The 19,181-nt window shown below is 39.3% G+C and overlaps 1 protein-coding gene across 1 annotated transcript in view; it reads left to right on the top strand.

Moving 5' to 3' along the window:
* Positions 1–19,181, top strand: part of LOC140241222 (patatin-like phospholipase domain-containing protein 7) — a 36,124-nt gene that overhangs the window by 10,393 nt on the left and 6,550 nt on the right. Inside the window, exons 10-27 of the mRNA XM_072320974.1 lie at positions 110–287; positions 1,279–1,332; positions 2,363–2,514; positions 3,537–3,704; positions 4,281–4,358; positions 5,424–5,629; positions 6,778–6,909; positions 7,663–7,836; positions 8,122–8,267; positions 8,688–8,804; positions 10,713–10,776; positions 11,473–11,587; positions 12,616–12,755; positions 13,197–13,424; positions 14,053–14,273; positions 15,876–15,998; positions 17,088–17,204; positions 17,707–17,855. Of these exons, the coding sequence (XP_072177075.1) occupies positions 110–287; positions 1,279–1,332; positions 2,363–2,514; positions 3,537–3,704; positions 4,281–4,358; positions 5,424–5,629; positions 6,778–6,909; positions 7,663–7,836; positions 8,122–8,267; positions 8,688–8,804; positions 10,713–10,776; positions 11,473–11,587; positions 12,616–12,755; positions 13,197–13,424; positions 14,053–14,273; positions 15,876–15,998; positions 17,088–17,204; positions 17,707–17,855 (2,562 nt within the window). The remainder of the gene's footprint in view (positions 1–109; positions 288–1,278; positions 1,333–2,362; positions 2,515–3,536; positions 3,705–4,280; positions 4,359–5,423; positions 5,630–6,777; positions 6,910–7,662; positions 7,837–8,121; positions 8,268–8,687; positions 8,805–10,712; positions 10,777–11,472; positions 11,588–12,615; positions 12,756–13,196; positions 13,425–14,052; positions 14,274–15,875; positions 15,999–17,087; positions 17,205–17,706; positions 17,856–19,181) is intronic.

Genomic DNA, 19,181 nt, shown 5'->3' with positions numbered 1-19,181 from the left:
GTCTCAGTCCATTGTTGACAAATAAAGCTGCTACAATGGAACTTTAAACTAGTAAAGAAAAGAAAATTCTTTCTGTATGTCTGTTGACTGTTCTTTCATCTCTCTTTAGGAGAACATCAGTGACAAATCACTCGCCATCCACACCCTCTCCGGTAAGGCCAGTAGCCCCACCAAGCGGCAGGTTTCTCTCTCCTCCTTTTCCGCCGCATCCAACAGCAGCAGCGCCGACACGGTTCTCAGAGTGAATACAGCCGAGGAGGATAGGACATCGGATGTCTTCAAGTCTGGTGAGGTCCTTTCAGCCCATCTGCATGAAAAGATTTCTACCCCCCTCCCCATAAAACCGTGTGTGTAGGCCTCATGATCACTAGCATATAAGACATAAAACACATCCATATCTTTTACTGTAAAACGAGGAACGTTCGTGTGCATTTTAATTTCGTGAATTTTGCAAACGCCAAGATTCACAAAATTTAAATGCACACAAAGTTCTTGTCTACACTATATGCATTGAATGCCAGTGGCAATTCGCGAAATTTCATGCCGCGAAAAAGGCCGTCAGCTCCAATTCGCGGAAATTTCATTCCGCGAATATATCATGTTTTACAGTAATCATATCAGGGAGCCATAATTGGGATTTGGGGGATTACAATATTGGTAATCTTTATTCATCAGGTATGACTTTCCAGACTTTTTGTTCTGTGCTAATTGGCAAACAAAGCACTCCAGCTGGCATGTTAATCGGCATTTGAAGCATGGTAAAGGTTTTACAAGTAAAGGAAAAACAAAACAATCCTCCCATTTGCTTCAGACATCACATCTCAAGTTTAGCCCATTGATAACGGGCTGATTTTGCTATAACATGCATTTCCCATAGACACCTGCCCTAGTTTACTTTTGACTAATCTTCATTGGGTTAAAAGAATAGAGAGAGAGAGGAAAAAAATGAAGTGAAAGGCTGCATTTCACTCTGTATTTCTAAGATGCCCTCTCTTTCACCCACTCTTGGCACTAACCAGCAATGTATAATCTCCTCTGACCCTGGAAGTGGACAACAGTCAAGCTACAGTGAGTAAAGCACTGTTTAAGGGTTGAAGGTTGTGAGTGATACCAATTTGATAGAAATGCGTTGCTAATGTTGTAAATCACAGGAAAACGACTCATGATAAGACGTATGGATATCCAGTTTGTATTCCTGTCTGGGCCTGAAAAGTTTTGTAACCAAGATGAGTCTTGTTTTGATATTTTTTTTTTCTTGTCTTTATCTTTTGCCCTCAGCTGATGAGAGTGACAGTGAAACACGTAGACCAAGAGCTGGATCCCTCTCATCAGGTGTGTGAGTTGTTTTTGTTTTTGTTTTTGTTTTTTAAAGAAGCTTGAATGAGTAACAAACTATTAGAACCAATATCCTTTCTCACTGGAGCACTGCTGTATTCTCACCAGCTCAGCAATTGCAAAATCCAACTGAACAAACCTGCTTCTCATTCTTTCTAATATTCTTATTTCGTGAGATGATAAAGGGTGCTCATCCTCTTAGAATATAAACTCTTTTTGTCATAATTTACATATCAGTCAACAGTTACAATCAAACCAGTCTTGACTCTCTTATAATTGTGATCTTTGCAAATTATTTTAAGCTCCAAAATCTTTATGTAAGTGTTTGATACAGGCAGCTCTCTCATGATTTGCCATGCTGAGCATTGATTTTGTGACTATATGCCCAATATGCTTTCAGGTGCATTTAAGAAATGATGTTTTGCATCCGTTGCCTGAAAGAGAAAATTTGCTGAATGCAGTTGTAGTTTTGCAACCGTTGCCTGAAAGAGAAAATTTGCTGAATGCAGTTGTGCTGAGGATCAGCAAACTCTGAGATATCTATAGTGTCAGTTTCCAACAGCAATTGATACATGATGGCTGTAAAGAATCCACCCAAATGTCATTCCGGTATCTTTCTGTCTGGCTTTAACATTATGAAACTTCCTGTTGAACTTCAAAAATTTTTACACTACATTTTACAAAAGGTGGTGCTTTCCCTTGCTTTTCTAAGATGGTGGTTGATCAGTGAGTTTTTAATGGTGTATGCTTCTGCCAGTTTCTGCATAGACAACTCTTTCCCTTGCAGTCTGTGCAGTAAATACTGGAATGAAGTGTATTCCTTTATTGCACTGCTTCAGTGTCGGATGTCATTATAAAGAGGCCCAGTTACGATATGTTATTATACTGAAGCTAAATCATCATCATTGTGAAGAATTTTCACGGACTGATTGTTAAAATAAAAACAAAAAACAAAAAATCAGCAACATCAACAACAAAAAGAAAACTTATTATGGTTTTTCATCATGCTGTGTACTGTCCACGGCAGGCCGTGTCTTTGGTCCTATCTGTCGATGGCACAAGGCAACCTCCCTGGACGTCGACGAGACAGGTCGGCTGAGCATGAGCACTTCGGACTTTGAGGCAGCGGCGGGGCGAGCCAGAGTGACCGGCCTGGAGGATACAAAGCCCATGAGACAGGTTTGTCAACTTTGACCCCTGTACTTTAGCTTTGGCTAACCGCCATGAAATTTATAGTGGTTATGAATCGATACTTAATCTGCTTCTTTAAATTGGCAACTTAATAAACAGACATGGGATTATTGATGCTCTTTATTCTGCCTTGATGAGATTTTTTCACAAAACTGTATATGCTTCTGTGAACAAATCTTGTACTCAGGGTAACTGATGACAACAGTGAATTCTTTGGGGACTCAGAGAGTGAAAGGGCTGAAGCCTCATTTGAATATTTCCAGCCTGAAGAAACATGACTTTGCAATCAGTTCTGTTTGCTCTTTCATTGCAGTACAATATACAACAAATGTAGTCAAATAATGAAATATTTGCTGATCTGTGGATCAGGAAGTTTGAAGATGAAGAAAATCATGAGTTAGCTTTCATTATTCATAACTATGGTTGATTTTGAAGGAATACATTTAGTATATTTCCCAAACAAAAATTATGGAATTTAAAGTTTCTAAAAATTTCACCACGTGGTAATAATTAGTCACGACCCCTTACACAAATTGATAGAGGTGATGGTGTCACCACATCACAGGTTTCCCATTTAACTGTGTGCAAATATTTACAAAAATTCCTTTTTTTTTCACATTAAACCAATATGAATAAGGTACATCCTTTGCCTGAATTCAACATGGACTAATAATAATATAACTGCAATGACCTTTAAGGGGAAAGAAGTTGTAGTTGCAAGATGACTGACCAAAAACATAGCAAGTCATATTTTGTGTAGAAAGCAATGCGAGAGTGATGAGGTAACTACATAGAGTACAACATTACCTCTTTCAATTTGCGCGCATTCTGTGAAAACATTGTAACATAAACATTCCACAGCATTCTGAATTCATGTCCAATCGTGATTAAACTTCATATATTCTGTCCCTCTGATTTTACTGTATTTATCAAAGTTAACAAGAACATGGTATATATTTTCAATTTTTAATGCCCATTGCCTTCATCACATCTTTCTTTCTCTCTTGTAGACATCCCTAGACCAGCCAGGGATACCGGCTTCTGCCAAGCCAAGCAAGAGGACGATCAGCACGGGAGGGATCAGTGAGAGGATGTCGTTGGAAGAGAAGCGAGACTTCACTGAGGATGAGATTCTGGACCTGGCCAAGCGGGATCTGACCACATTGTTTGGATTACCGGTGAGACAGGGCGACCCCTCCAGTCCCACAAACTCACATTTTTGTGGTTTGGTACTTTTCCTTTTGAATGCCATTCAAAGTGTCAACACTGATAGGGTTACTGTTGAGCAACGGTAACCTTTGACTTCGATTATGGATTACTGAAGTGAGGACATTAATTTTCATATCATTCCCTAAGAAAATGTGTATAGCATGCAGCAAACCTACCTTGTATAAAGGAGCCATGGTCAGATAATGATGATGAAACAGCATTTATATAGTGCTTTTTATCTGTAGAAATAACATCACTGTCATCAAATTGAGATGAGTATTTTGCAAAGCCCACTGAATGCCAGTCAAGAGGACTTGCTGATATGTTATTGTTGTAATCTCTGGCTTTGTGATGATTCACAGCATTCGATTTTAATGGTAGCATGTTTTATTTATTTCTTGTGGTTTTACTCATAATCATTCTGTCTGCATGGCATCTGTTTCCAGGACTCTTCGCTGCTTGACAACCGTATCGCTCTAGCATGTTTTATTTATTTCTTGTGGTTTTACTCATAATTATTCTGTCTGCATGGAATCTGTTTCCAGGACTCTTCGCTGCTTGACAACCGTATCGCTCTTTCCCACATTCCCTCTGGCAGCACAGTTGTGAGGGAAGGAGATCAGGTATGTTGAATATGTTGATCTTGCAATCTTGTCTCCCCTGGACTCCCAAATTGGAAGAAGCCACCAGAATATATCCAGCTTGATGAAGTGAAAATAAAAACTGTTGAATTGCCAGCAATGTTGGCTGCATTTGTCATAATTTTTTTTTTTTTTTTATCGATCAATTTAATAACAAATAACTTGTGATGCATAAGTCAAGCTACATGATGAAGACAAAAGTACTACAAAATCAATTAAGTGACCTACCCCTCTCTGATATTTTCCTGTGGTAACATAATTATGTTTCCCAGCTTGATTTGGACCTCTGTTTGCCAGGTGCACTTTTTAGACTAAACTTACTGGTACTTTACTTAGTCACTTTAAACCTTGCTTAACCCATTGAGGACTGACTGATTTTGCTATAGCATTCATTTCCCATAGACACCTGCCCGAGTATTCTTGGGACTTGTCTTCAACGGGTTAAATCAATTGACTCTTTATGCATATTATGTAACTGGTGTTGATAATCACATACTTTTCAATATAGCACCAAAGAATATGGAATTGAAATTGGAGTTTACTAAGTTTTGCATGCCAAGCCCAAATCAAAAGGTGATTTGACATTAGATAAATGTAAAATGTGCTCTCCTGATGTTATTGTCACATTGGAAATGATGATGTTAATTTAACACATATTTTGCGTTACATTGATTTGTTGTGATTGTTGCATTTGAAAGAAGTTGAGATATTGGAAATAAAAATATTTGTTTTTATTTTTTTAAGTTAAGTCAAAGCAATGATATTGAAGAAAAGGGACTATATGATTGCGATATTGGCAGTGTGAATTAGAATGCAATGGAAATGGGGAAAATATGGAGAATATGATGATAATGCATGTAATGATAGTTATCTTCAAAATGAGGATGAGAGCACTAACTACTATGGTGATTATTATGATTATGACAATAATGATGATAATTATTAAAGAGTGATTATAATAACGAAAGTGATAATAATGATGATGTGATCTTGCAATGTCTGAAAAAAAAAAAGAAATCTTTTTGTTTGATGTCCATGCTGTGCCAGGAAACCAACCTGATGTTTGTGGTGACCGGCACATTCTCCATGATCCAAACAGAGGAAGGCTCGGACCAGGAGCGGACGGTCTTCGTCGTCCACCCGGGCGAGATGATCGGCGAGCTGGCCGTGCTGACCGGTGAGCCGACCCTCTTCACGGTCAAGGCCAGGCAGGACGCGTGTGTCGTGGCCATCAGCAAGACAATGTTCTACAGGTAGGAATTGTGTTTGCTGGAATTATCAGGGAAAATTTTGAGGATGCGCACCACCACATTTGGTGGGAAAAGAAAGTAAAGTTTCCTTGCTGTTGCAGATGGTTTCTATGGCAGTTACTACTCTCTTTGAGAAGCGACTTCTACAGCAAAATTCAATTGTCATATTCAAAATGGCAAGAAACACTTCATGTTTGTGTGTACCACTTGAAATCGCTGCTTTCCTGAGGGACAACAAAAACTAGTAAATGTAAGTTTTTTATCATGGCTACTACTAAAACACTGATCAATTCAGTGCTTATTTACGTCGATGTAGGGCAATTTGTCAATCAGTTGCAATGAAAACATCTCGACGGAAGAAAATCATGAATTTGAATAACAAAGCAGTACCCGCTGCATGCTATAAGGATTAGAACCAACACTTGCTTTCGGGCGAAAGCTCGGTGGTCTAGTGGAGATGACGCCTGTCCGGTGATCAGGAGGTCGTAGGTTCGAATCCTGCTCGAGTATGTATGCCCATGATTTTTTTATCATGGCTACTACTAAAACACTGATCAATTCAGTGCTTATTTACGTCGATGCAGGGCAATTTGTCAATCAGTTGAAATGTAAGAAAACGGTTTGATTTTACATTGTTGAGCCATTAATGCATTCTTTTATGAATATTGTATTATCAGTTAAAGATGTGAAAAGATTTAGTCATTGCAACATCTACAGTGATATTTTTGATATTAAGTGAGAAGTGAAATTGAATGCCTCATGACTTTTTATTACTTTGCTTATGAGGCTTTCTGTATTTGTTTTGTGTGCAACTTTTTCTTTTTTTGGTCAGAGAAGTTTTCAAGAATTCAAAAGCAAGTCTGTTGTTTCACATTATGAATGAAAGTGACACATATATAAAAAAGAATGATCTATTTGTCGAGATCTTTGGAAGTACCATTGTACATGCTAATGAGATGATAAGCGTATAAGCATACCTGATATGACCTTAAAGTGACACATTGATATCTTTAGCTTACAGAATGATAAAGCCATGTGTATCGTACATTAAAAATCAGTGGTAAGGTCCACACTAAATTCAAAAAAAAAAAAAAAAAAAACTGGCGGACATCATGCCACAATTTATCTCAAATTTCTTGAAATTCCATCAGCATGATGAGGGAGTGTCCCCATGTTGTGCTGCACGTTGGACACCAGGTCGTCAGGAAGCTGTCGGCCTTCGTCCGCCAGACGGACTTTGCCCTCGACTGGATGCAGCTGGAGGCTGGTAAAGCAGTCTACAGGTGAGTGAAATCAACCCACAAAATTTGAGAGAAACATCCCCCTTTTTCTTTCATTCATATAACTATTTCACAGTCCAGAGTTCACACACACACACAAAATTCTTTTGACATTTGTCAGTTAGATTATTTAAAATTAGGTGTAAATTGTTCTTTGTTTTTCAACACATGGCAGCTGACGTTTAGACTGCACTTTGAGAAGGGAATTGTCTTCTCGTGTCATTTCATTCAGCAAACATGAGGCTATGGAGGCATGATTCGAGGGATTTCTCTTTATCGCACTGTTTTTAAGAACATTGAGGAAATGTGTCTTTGCATACTTTTCCCCAAAGTTGAATGCATGGTTTCCAAATGCTTCTTACTGGAGAATGGACATGGCAATCCCAGAAAATCGTATCCCACTGGAAATAAAGGAGAGAGAAAAATTAAACAATTTAATAATTCATATCAGGACAATTATCCCTCATGGACAATTACCATATTACCCCCTCCCCACCCACATACTGATAAGTGATAGGACTAGGTTAATTATTAGAATTAGGGGTAGGGTTAGGGTGTGAATATGGGTTAGGGTGAGGATTAGGATTAGGATTTGAGTCTGGGGAAGGGTCTGGGGTAATTGTCATAGCATTGGACATTATGTCGTGAAGCACTCTGCCATCAATAGCCCTCAAAGGCGATGCCATCTGTGTTGAGAAAGAATGAGAGAAATGTCCAAGTTCTTTCTTTACTGTGATGTATTTTGGCATTTTCCAGACAGGGGGACCCCTCGCAGTGCACCTACATTGTCCTCAATGGTCGACTGAGGTCTGTGGTGCAGCTACCAACTGGTAAGAAGGAACTCCTCGGTGAGTTTGGACGAGGAGAGATTGTCGGAATCATTGAGGTCCTCACCCTCAAGGAACGAGTCTCGACAGTGCATGCCATCAGGTAAAACTGTCTGGAATTTCAGACTTTACTTTGTTTTGTGTTTGTATGTGAGTGTGTTTTTTTTTTAATCCTATGCAAGGATCCACCTTCACTGATGAATTGTATTTTATACAATTTGTCACTCACATTATGTACATTTTTTAAATCTAAGTGTATATAAAACATTTTTTTTTTATTAATTTCTCCTTTTTTGACCACACATCAGCATGATTTTTGACATGCAGAGGTTTGCAACTCTGCATGATGCATGCAAATATTCTCTCCACATTCTCTCTCACCCAAAAGAGACACAGAGCTGGCCAAATTGCCCACCGGCATGCTGAACCTCATCAAGCGCAAGTTCCCCCACACAGTGACGCGGCTCATCCAGATCATGGGTCAAAGGTTACTCGGCCAGATGGAGGAGAAGATGGGGGCGAACAAGTTGGCGGGTAAGCGACCCACTTCTTTCATGAGTGAAATAGAGATATCTTATCTTATCTCACCACTTTTGTGGAAGATTAACCCAAAAGCAACGTTACAGGAGGCAACTTTTAGAGATGTGTCATATTCAGCAAATCAATCTAGGTTTTCTAAATGAGGATTACCAGCTAGAAGACTGGATGTAAATATTATTGTTTGTTTCTTTGCACATTCATTTCCAGCTTCAAGAATTTTCAGCCTGGTATCACTCATACTTGTTCAGTCCTGTATCATAAAGATGTCACAGCTTTCCAGTGCTCTAGTCGCAAGTTGCTTACACCCAGAGTCTTTCCAAGCCTATTATCAAAAGTTAGTGATTTCAAATGGAAACACTATTCCCTCTCTTCGCTGATGAAGTACTTACATTTCTATGATTTCGCTCTTTGCAGCGGAGGAGAGACGAAACACCGTAGAGAACCTCTCCACAGTGGCTCTCATTCCTGTCTCTGACGACGTCCCCCTGGCCAGATTCGCTCTCGAACTCACCCATTCCCTCAGTGCTATTGGTGAGCATTTTCAATAATCCTTCACTTTCCCTTTAATCTGTTCATTTCCTCACGTAGTTCCAATCATGCAGCACGATGTTGACCAACCACACAGCACTTACTCTGTCAATATCAATCTTTTTGCAGATAACCAATTCGACCTCTTATTTTGACAGAGTAAGCTCAAGTTAATTGCAACAACAGTGACATCTTCTCAGATATGGTCTGAAAGATATCTCATTCTTGGTGCATGCCATATGTATAGTTTCTCATCATTATACCCATGAAGGTGCAAGTATATTCTCCTCCAATTTATTTTTTATATACCTCTGAATGTTCTTGCAGTTATCTTTTTTGTTTTAGTTTAGTTTTTGTTTGTTATTACTCACTCACCTGTGTGAATGGCACACTTTTGAGTCCTGTATTTTGTGATAGAAATGCCACCTGAGTATTGTGACTATGTATACTACATGTCAGCGTGTTCCCACTCAAAATAACAGCAGACATTCAATTCTTCTAGTGAAAATCTGCTCCATGTTGCAGTTCATTGAGTGAAACAAAAGGATATTATCAAATAAACATAACAGGAAAAGTTCTATTAAAGCTTGTCAGAAAGAAAAAAAAAATGAGAAAGTAATGACAGTCTAAAGTTTCATATGTTTTTCCAAAAATAATAATATCAGTTACAGGCACATACACACATAAGATTAGGTGATGATAATGAAGCCCAGCCAAATGAAGAGAAGACAAACTATAATAGGTGCTGCAACTGATTGACAAATTGCCCTACATCGACGTAAATAAGCACTGTATTGATCAGTGTTTTAGTAGTAGCCATGATAAAAAATCATGGGCGTACATACTCGAGCAGGATTCGAACCTACGACCTCCTGATCACCGGTGATCAGGAGGTCGTAGGTTCGAATCCTGCTCGAGTATGTACGCCCATGATTTTTTATCATGGCTACTACTAAAACACTGATCAATACAGTGCTTATTTACGTCGATGTAGGGCAATTTGTCAGTCAGTTGCAATGAAAACATCTCGACGGGAGAAATTCATGAATTTGTATAATAGGTGCTGTTGTAGCTGTTTTGTGTTTTAACCCTAACTAGGCCGGGGGGGGGGGGGGGGGGCCTCCGAGGCCCCCCTCGACGTTCCACGTGATGTATCGCAATCGCAAAAAGCTGTCGCCACGACGTTTCATGACTTTTTTCTTTTGAGTCTCCCGCATCTTTTGACACCAAATTTGCGACGCCTGGGTGCGGGGTTCCGAAGTTACACATAAATATGTACATGCATGTCAGACCAAAAATTGCGCAAAAACGTGAATTCGTGTACAATTTCAATGCAAACTGTGCTGACAGGCAAATTTCATAAAAGCATGATTATTGTGGTGTTTTATTGATTAAAATCAATGAATAACATATTTCCTTGTTCGGAGCGATGTCGCGGACAAATCTCATCGAAAAAACAATGAAAAACATAAAGTAAAAAAACAAAGAAATACATAAGAAATTCAAAAAAACAATAACATACTTAAGAATTTTTTCTGTTGTCACAATTTTTTTTAATTACATTTGCTCAGGACACTAAAAGGAATATTTACACAAAAAATGTGCCTGTTTTTAGCTTTATTTTGTGATTTATAACAAATAGTCTGATTTCATGCATCATCATGCATAAATTAGCATAATTTAGTATAAATGATAATTTTTTGATAAATTGACTTCATGGTATTTTAGATTACATCATAGGCAATGTGTGTGCCAATTTTTGTCACGATCGCGCGGTCGACGGCCGAGATCTGGAGGGGGGGGGGGGGCCTGGGAGGGCCTACCTAAATAGCCCGGCCTAGTTAGGGTTAACATTTAGGGTGTTGCTGCATATTACTATCACGGGATTCTATCAAATGTCCTCTCTTTTAGGCTCTGTTCTGAGGCTCACCAGGGAACACATTCTGCAGACATTAGGCGGTTCAGCTCTAGACAGGTACCCCACAGCATTTTGGCCATCATTTTAGGATTATAAGATCACTGATGAATGAAAGAATTATTATGCATGGCTAAATCTGTTGGAAAGTAGAGGAGCATACCACAAAATCAGTCAGTAGATTTGACTGATTACTGAACAAGCTGATGAAGCAGTTAAGGTGTATGACAAAGTTCAAACAGCCTCGGGCCTGAATAAAAATTTATACAAGGTGTACAATGTAGACAATTAACAGCTAAATGTGGCACCGCTCAATCCTTTTAATTAATTGTGTTTGATTTATCAACATGGTAGTAGCTGAGCTGCCAAGTATCCCAGATTTTCCAGGGGGCTCCACGATTGCTGAAATATTTCTCCATGTTCTGACAAGAAAAAAATAAAAGCATCCGTGATTTGGAAGTCACATTTGGCAAGTGAAATGTATGTAAAGCCCCAGTATCTCCCTGATTGCTTTTCAGAACCTCGCTGATTTTGATGTGAAAATGTGGGGAGTGCTTGTATTACATGTCCATTAACCCGTTGAGGACGGTTTGATTTTGCTACAACATGCATTTCCCATAGACGCTTGCCCAAGTGTACTCCGGACTCGTCCTCAATGGGTTAAAACAGGTGCAGGTACTGTTGCTCCCTGCTTGTTAGTATAAAGTCTGTAGACTTCATCATAAAACTGCTTTTTACTGGTACATTTCTGTCCAGTGTCCATGAGTATCGACTGACCAGCTGGCTTGGTCAACAGGAGGACCTTCACCGCATCGTCATCTACCAAGCGGACAAGAGGATGACCGCTTGGACGCAGAGATGTATCCGCCAGGTATGACCCTCGGTCAACACAGTGAAAGGAAGCACACATCATGATCTTTTTCACTCCAGCTTTAACCATGCATAGACATATAGAAGTGAAGATGGCATTTCTATAAGTGTATTTTGAACCGTGAACGTACAGGAAAAGACAAATAGAAAATTATTGTTTTACTCCTTTACCCAAAATATTCAGAGAATGGTAAGCATGAGATTATTAAGAGATGTAAATGAGAGGATTATTAGCATATTTCATCTCTCAATTTTATCTCTCAATAAATACCAAAAGTATATTTGATATACTTAATGCAAAATATGTTTGCGCATCCAATATTCTGAATCAAGACTTGAAAGGCAATGTTGTGAGTAGCTGAATTTGCACTCAAGAACCGCAATGACAGAATGAGAATGCCTGGGATAGTGTTTCTTGTCGACGGAACGGTTATCAATATCCATTCAAAATCGGAGACAATTATGCATCTTTGTTGCAGGTGGCAGTATTTTTGCAACTTCTTGATGTCAGGAGCAATCAGTTGACTGGTGAAAATTTGCAGAAGTAAAAACATGGTGAAATATATGTCACATACTGTAATTTGTACATACATGTGAATGATGAGGCTGACATGAGATAACTTAAAGGGATGGTATAGTATTTGTAGAGATGAGGATTGGGCTTCTAACTTTTTGTGAGATACCAAGAAACCACCTATGAAATGGTACAGAGCATACCATTCTAAGAGGAATTCAAAGTTTTTTTGATGAAAATCTGTTTTGGAATGGCTGAGACATCTAAAAACAAAGTAAAACAAAGCGATCATGATAAAAGTTGGGTCCCACCTTTTATTTGAATCACTCTATTTTGGATATCTCAGCCATTTCAAAACCAATTTCCATCAAATAAATGTTGAATTCCTCTTGGAATTACAAGTTCTTTCAATTTCATGAGAGGCTTCTCATTATCTCACCAAAAAATATCAGAAACCTGAAGATATGTCTTAACCAAAACTAAACGATCCCATTAATGTTTTCCACCTGGTCCAGGCTGACAGCATCTTGATTGTAGCCCTGGCTGACCGGGATCCTAACAACGTCAGTGAGCTGGAGAAGCAGCTGGAAGCCCTGGCAGTCCGAGCCCAGAAGGAGCTCATCCTGCTCCACCGGGAGAAGGATGGAGTCTACAAGTGAGTTGCCATGACAACCAGTGCTCTATCCTCCATTTATAATGTATGCATCTTGTCACGCGTGACTTTCACAAGTGGCCAGCTTTCATATTGTTAGCTTGAGGCTGGCTCATTTATCAACCGTGCAGGAAAATGATGATGATGATTGATGATGATGATGATGATGATGAGGGTGATGGTGATGGTGATGGTGATGGTGATATTGATATTGATATTGATATTGATATTAATATTTAATATTAATATTAATATTAATATTAATATTAATATTAATATTAATATTAATATTAATATTAATATTTATAGTAATAACACAGAGTCACAAATATATTGACAAAAAATTTACAAACTGTCATATTGTCTGGAAGAGTTAGCCTACATCTAGTTCTGTGCATTTTCAAAGTAATACCCTAGTTCTTATTAATTTCATTATCTGACTAGACCGCCCTTGGGCACCGCCCAGTGGCTGAACGCCCGGGGGTGGTGCGTCTCGCACCATCACATCCGCTGCCCGAAGAGGATGTTCAGCAAACGCTCTCCGGCCCGGGTCCGGGAGACCTACGACCGCCTGTTCCAGACCAAGGCGGACATCAGGTCCGACTTCTCCCGGCTGGCCCGCTTCCTGACGGGGACCTCCATCGGTCTGGTGCTGGGCGGAGGGGGAGCCAGGTACCAAAGGGTTTGGAAAGCCATCTGGAATCCTTTTTGCACCTGCAACCATGTAGTGGGGCCGTTTACACAACACCCATTTACCCATGTTGAGGGATATATCCATTCATACTTTTGATTTCTATGGATAATTGTGAATGACTTGGTTCCTATTCTTTTTTTTTTTTTTCCTCAGGTTGATGGCTGTGAAATATTTGTATGACCACACAACAATTTACTGTATAGACCAAGGTCATGAAGTCAAAAGTCATACAGTCATGGAAAATTTCTGCTATAATTGAAGGACTGTGACCTTGTATCTCAAAACTCAAAACTAGCAAAAAAAACAAAAAGCAAACAGCAAAAATCACATTTGTTTTCACAGGATTTCCACAAAATAACCATCGGCATAAACATCAAATAATATAGAAACATTGTTATGGATTGCATTGATAATTGTGCTGTCTTAGAATTCAGATCAGAATTTTTCATATTCAAAACTGAGTTGGAAGGTTTTTTGATATGTGCTGATTGAGTTATGAGGTCTTGTCACCCCACAGAACAGCATAACTGTGTATGTTTCATTATGTAATTCCTATTGGGCCGATAAGATCACCTGAATGTTTCTAAATTGTGTCCACTGCTTTAGGGGTGTGTCTCAACTGGGCATCATCAAAGCGATGGAGGAGTTTGGTATCCCGGTTGACATTGTGGGCGGAGTCAGCATCGGGGCGCTGAACTGTGCCCTGTACGCGGAGGACGTGGACAGCAACATCATGGAGAAGCGCCTGACGGGCTTCTGCCTGGACTTTGGCTCACTGTGGAAGAAGGTCATCGACCTCACGTACCCATCCACTGCCATGTTCACAGGTTGGGAATAGAACGCTCTTTTTTCTCATCGTAGAGATTTGTAACTTTGTTATGAAATTGTTTAAGTTGCAATTGTTCAGGCAACAGTTGGGTAACAACCAATCACCAGTCATTATCATTTTTACTTGTTGGTATAGGTATCTGCAATCATTATTTAAAGTACCATGAACTTTTTGTAAGTTGTGTCGTGAGTGAGGACCATGGTATGTGCATTACACAGCAGCACATCTACATGTTTCTTTAACTTAGTAGAGCTATATCGGAGTAGCAGTTGATTATTATTTTTTTTGCCTCAACAGCTAGGGCATTTCTGGTCTTCCATTTTTGTCCCCGCCGAACGAGTTCGAGCAGGGGACTATGAAACGGGCTCCGTATGTGTGTGTGTCCGTGTGTCCGTCCGTCCGTCCGTCCATCCATCCATCCATCCGTCTGTGTGTGCATCCGTGTGTGATCAAAATGTTCAGTTTGCTACTTCTCTGTCATTTATGAGCCAATTTTGATTCTTTTTGCTTTATATGATAGTACTACATGGGAGTCTTCTACACAGAATTTCAGTTGTGACCTTTGACCTTGACCTTTGACCTATATTGTACATTTTGCTTCAAAATGCTACTCCTTCGCCATTTCTAACCCGATTTCGATTCCGTTAGCTTTATGTGATGGCACTAGGTGAGGGCTTCAAAACTTCTCCACAGAATTTTGACCTTTGACTTCTTTGACCTTTGACCTTGATTTTTGACCTGTATTGTACATTGGCTACAAAATGCTACTTCTGGCGGGGACATATATTACGCACTGCGTAATTTCTACTTTTCCTTGTTACAGTTTGTATTAAGTATTTTTTTTTATTTGTCTATATGTTTTAAGTTGGCAACGGGTAGTAGATTTATGAATTCAATAGCATGAAGATACATTTGCATCCCATGCATCCATTATGCCCCCCCCCCCCCCAAAAAAAAAAAAAAAAGAAGAAAAAAGATTGGATCTTGCACTGGTGAATGAGTGTGTAACATTTTTTTATTTTCATACAAATCAGAAATCAGAAAATGTTTTGTGTAGCACTTTACTTATCACATAAAGCATCGTTACGTACAATTTTGTACTTGAACACCTCAACATGAATGAAGAAACAAAAAAATCCATCATTATTGTCAGGAGGACTTAGTTTGCCAGCATATTGCATGAGCTTATTTATTCATATATCACAGCGATACAATCAATTACCAACTTAGTCTAATGGCATTTATGAGGCACGGTTGTGACTCAGTAGATAAAACCATGGTTTACATCATGAGCAATTGTGCTCCAGACAAAGTGCTTCATACTTAATTGCACAGTCCTTTGGAGGGGACTTAAAAGCAGTTGGTCCCGTGGTAGCTTGATCATAAACATTTAAGTGTGTCCTTAGTCGTGGTCACATAACATAAATTCAAACGTCCAAACACACACCAAAGTTTCTATTGGAAATCTGTGATAACTTGCATTCCGTCATATTTACATGCAGATATCTTTAAAATGCTCAACTTTTAGGTATATAGCACCTGCTCTTGTGTTCGTCATGATGTAAATTGCTCAATTTTTTTGTGTACTAACGTCATACAGGGCACAACTTCAACAAGTCTATCAGGGGCCTGTTTGGTGATAAGCAGATTGAGGATCTGTGGATTCCATACTTCACCATCACCACCGACATCACCACGTACGCTCTCAGACTGCACACAAGTGGTAAGACCTATAACATCTCATTTCTTCTATCCCCCCCCCCCCCAACAAAACAATCCCACCTCCATGTCATTATTGCAGATCAGTGATTCCCAAAGCTGATGGAGTCAAACAGAGAAAAAAACAAGCAGAGCTCTGCAACTTAAGCTGTTGAAGACTAGTCCCGAGTATACTCGAGTATGTGTCTATGGGAAATATTTGTTGCAGCAAAGTCAGCTCGTCTTTAACCCTTTGAGGACGAGTCTCGAGTATACTCGGGCAAGCGTCCATGGGAAATGCATGTTGTAGCAAAATCAAATCGTCCTTAACAGGTTAACAGGTTAAGAAGTCAAATCTGGGGATGATTTTTATTGTAGAAATTATCATCTAATCATCATTCAAGTAGCCACTGTGAATTCTACTCCATATCTTATGTTACAGAAAAATTAGTTATGTAATGTAACTGCTTACTTTTTTTTAAATGTGTGTGTATTCCACAAATGAATTTACCAAATATTTGGCAATTTGAGAGAGAACCAGGTGCTTTCATCTCGTAATATATGTTGCAAGGTGAAGAATCATTTGTAGATTTGGAATTCAAAGGCATTTGAGAATTTTTCAACTAAAATCAAATCGTATTATGAACAAGGGGCAGAAAAGAATGATTATTTGTTTTGCTCTGTCGAACACCAACAATGAATACAGTGGACTCCTGCTATAATAAGGTCCTCGGGGCCGGGAGTTCTCCTTCGTTATATCGAAATTTCATTTATAACCGAACAAATAAACAATAAAAATGCATAGAGCTGATAATGTTGTGGCCTGAATTTTTACTTCGTTGTAACCAGAATTTTGTTTTAACATGTTTGTTACGATGGGAGTGCACTGTAGTAATAATTGGAATGCAAGTGACCAAGTTCAGGTCTGGGTTCTCTAGGACTTGATTAGTTACACAAGACCTTGTTGTGCTTGTTCTTCCCACCCCCCCCCCCCCCCCCATATGTGAAAAAATTCAATTAAACGAAACTTTTTTGGCATTAACATTGAGCTTAACAAATATCTATAAAGCCTTTCTGTTTCTCACCTGACTGAGTGGTATCATTACTCTCTCAGGCTCTCTGTGGAGGTACGTGAGGGCCAGTATGTCCCTGTCGGGGTACCTCCCGCCCCTCTGTGATCCCAAGGATGGCCATCTTCTCTTGGATGGGGGCTACGTCAACAATCTTCCAGGTGAAGTTTCTTTCGTTTCTCCTTCTGGCTGAAAAAAAGCGTGTGTATCGTAACTTTGTTAATACATTCAGGTGATACCATGCATTTTAAATTAGCAAGTTTGGCTGTAGTTGTGGGAGCAAAGTGTAGATAAACTTGTAAGCTTGTCTTGGTCTCAACTACTGTAAAGCAAGATATTTTAGCGGCATGAAAATTTTGCAGATGGTGACTGGCATTCACAACTTTAGCATGCATTTTAATTTCACAAATCTTGGCTCTCGCCAAATTTGCAAAATTAAAAAATATGCAAAAATCTCTGGTTTTACAGTATGTGATCTCCTCTGCCAAATGTGAAAGATTGATCACCAATCAGCACCTTCTTCTTTATGCTTTTACTTTTGTTATGCAATATGATAAAACAAAACAGATTTCTTGGTCTGGATATGTTGTGTCAGAAAAGAGTAATGAACATCAAGCACATTTGACTTCATGACGTTTTATCCATGCCAAAAAAACCGTGCAGCCGACATCATGCGCGCCATGGGAGTGCCCACCATCATCGCTGTCGACGTCGGAAGCGAGGACACCTCCAGCATCACCAACTATGGGGACGAGCTGTCCGGATGGTGGTTGCTATGGAAACGGTGGAACCCATGGACAGAATCCGTCAGGGTAAGACTGTGCTGTCTCTTTTTTCTCCCCAGTCAGTAGTGCTGTCTGGCAGTATTGTTTAATTCTTTCTTGGCAGTGCAACTTCAAATCAGACCACAAAAAAAAACTAATAAATAGATATTAAAAAAATAAAGACTTCAGTGTGGACTGGTTTCATGAGCAGACTTGTTTATTGTGGTTTGGAATGTATCTTTTCATTAACCACATGACAAACTAGTTTCTTTTTCTCTTCTCCTTTTGAGAGAGAGGATAAGGATTTTTTTTTTTTTTTAATTCTAAAATGTTCAATGCAGAAATATGCAACATAAAATTTCAGGGCAATGTAGAATGTACTTAGTGTTATGTGGGAAATCGAATGATGTGTTAGAGTTAGTGTTTTTTGTTTGTTTGTTTGTCGTTTCTGCCTTTTTCTGCCCTTTTTTACCTGTGTGTATCCCTTGTAACAGCCCATGGGAATTGCAATTTCTGAGAGCCAGCATGTTATATGATGTTGGACCTAGTGTATTTTCTTTATATCCTTGCCTGGAGTGACCTGTTCAATTATTTAAAAGTGTTATATTCAATCTTTATCTTTAATCAAGTTAGATATCGTTGGCTTAGAACCAGAAGGGCATTATCACAATTTGGGGGGTATTGAACTATTAGCATCATGTTGTAAAGCTCGATCTTCTGTACATTATGGTGTCAATTTTGAATTATTTTCATTGTCCCCGCCGAACGAGTTCGAGCAGGGGACTATGAAACGGGCTCCGTACGTGTGTGTGTCCGTGTGTCCGTCCGTGCGTCCGTGTGTCCGTGTGTCCGTCCGTGCGTCCGTGTGTCCGTGCGTCCGTGTGTGATCAAAATGTTCAAAATGCTACTCCTTCGCCATTTCTAACCCGATTTTGATTCTGTTTGCTTTATATGATAGCACTACATAGGAGCTTTGAAACTTTATACAGAATTTCAGTTGTGACCTTTGACCTTGACCTTTGACCTATATTGTACATTTTGCTTCAAAATGCAACTCCTTCGCCATTTGTAACCCGATTTCGATTCCGTTTGCTTTATATGATGGCACTAGGTGAGGGCTTCAAAACTTCTACACAGAATTTTGACCTTTGACTTCTTTGACCTTTGACCTTGATTTTTGACCTATATTGTACTTTTTTGCTACAAAATGCTACTCCTTCGCCATTTGTAACCCGATTTCAATTCCGTTTGCTTCATGTGATGGCACTAGGTGAGGGCTTCAAAACTTCTACACGGAATTTTGACCTTTGACTTCTTTGACCTTTGACCTTGATTTTTTACCTATATTGTACTTTTTTGCTACCAAATGCTACT

The sequence above is a fragment of the Diadema setosum genome, chromosome 17, assembly GCF_964275005.1.
Source record: "Diadema setosum chromosome 17, eeDiaSeto1, whole genome shotgun sequence".
NCBI lineage: Eukaryota > Metazoa > Echinodermata > Echinoidea > Diadematoida > Diadematidae > Diadema > Diadema setosum.
Note: the sequence above shows the minus strand (reverse complement) of the source record. Positions and strands in the feature narration are given on the sequence as shown.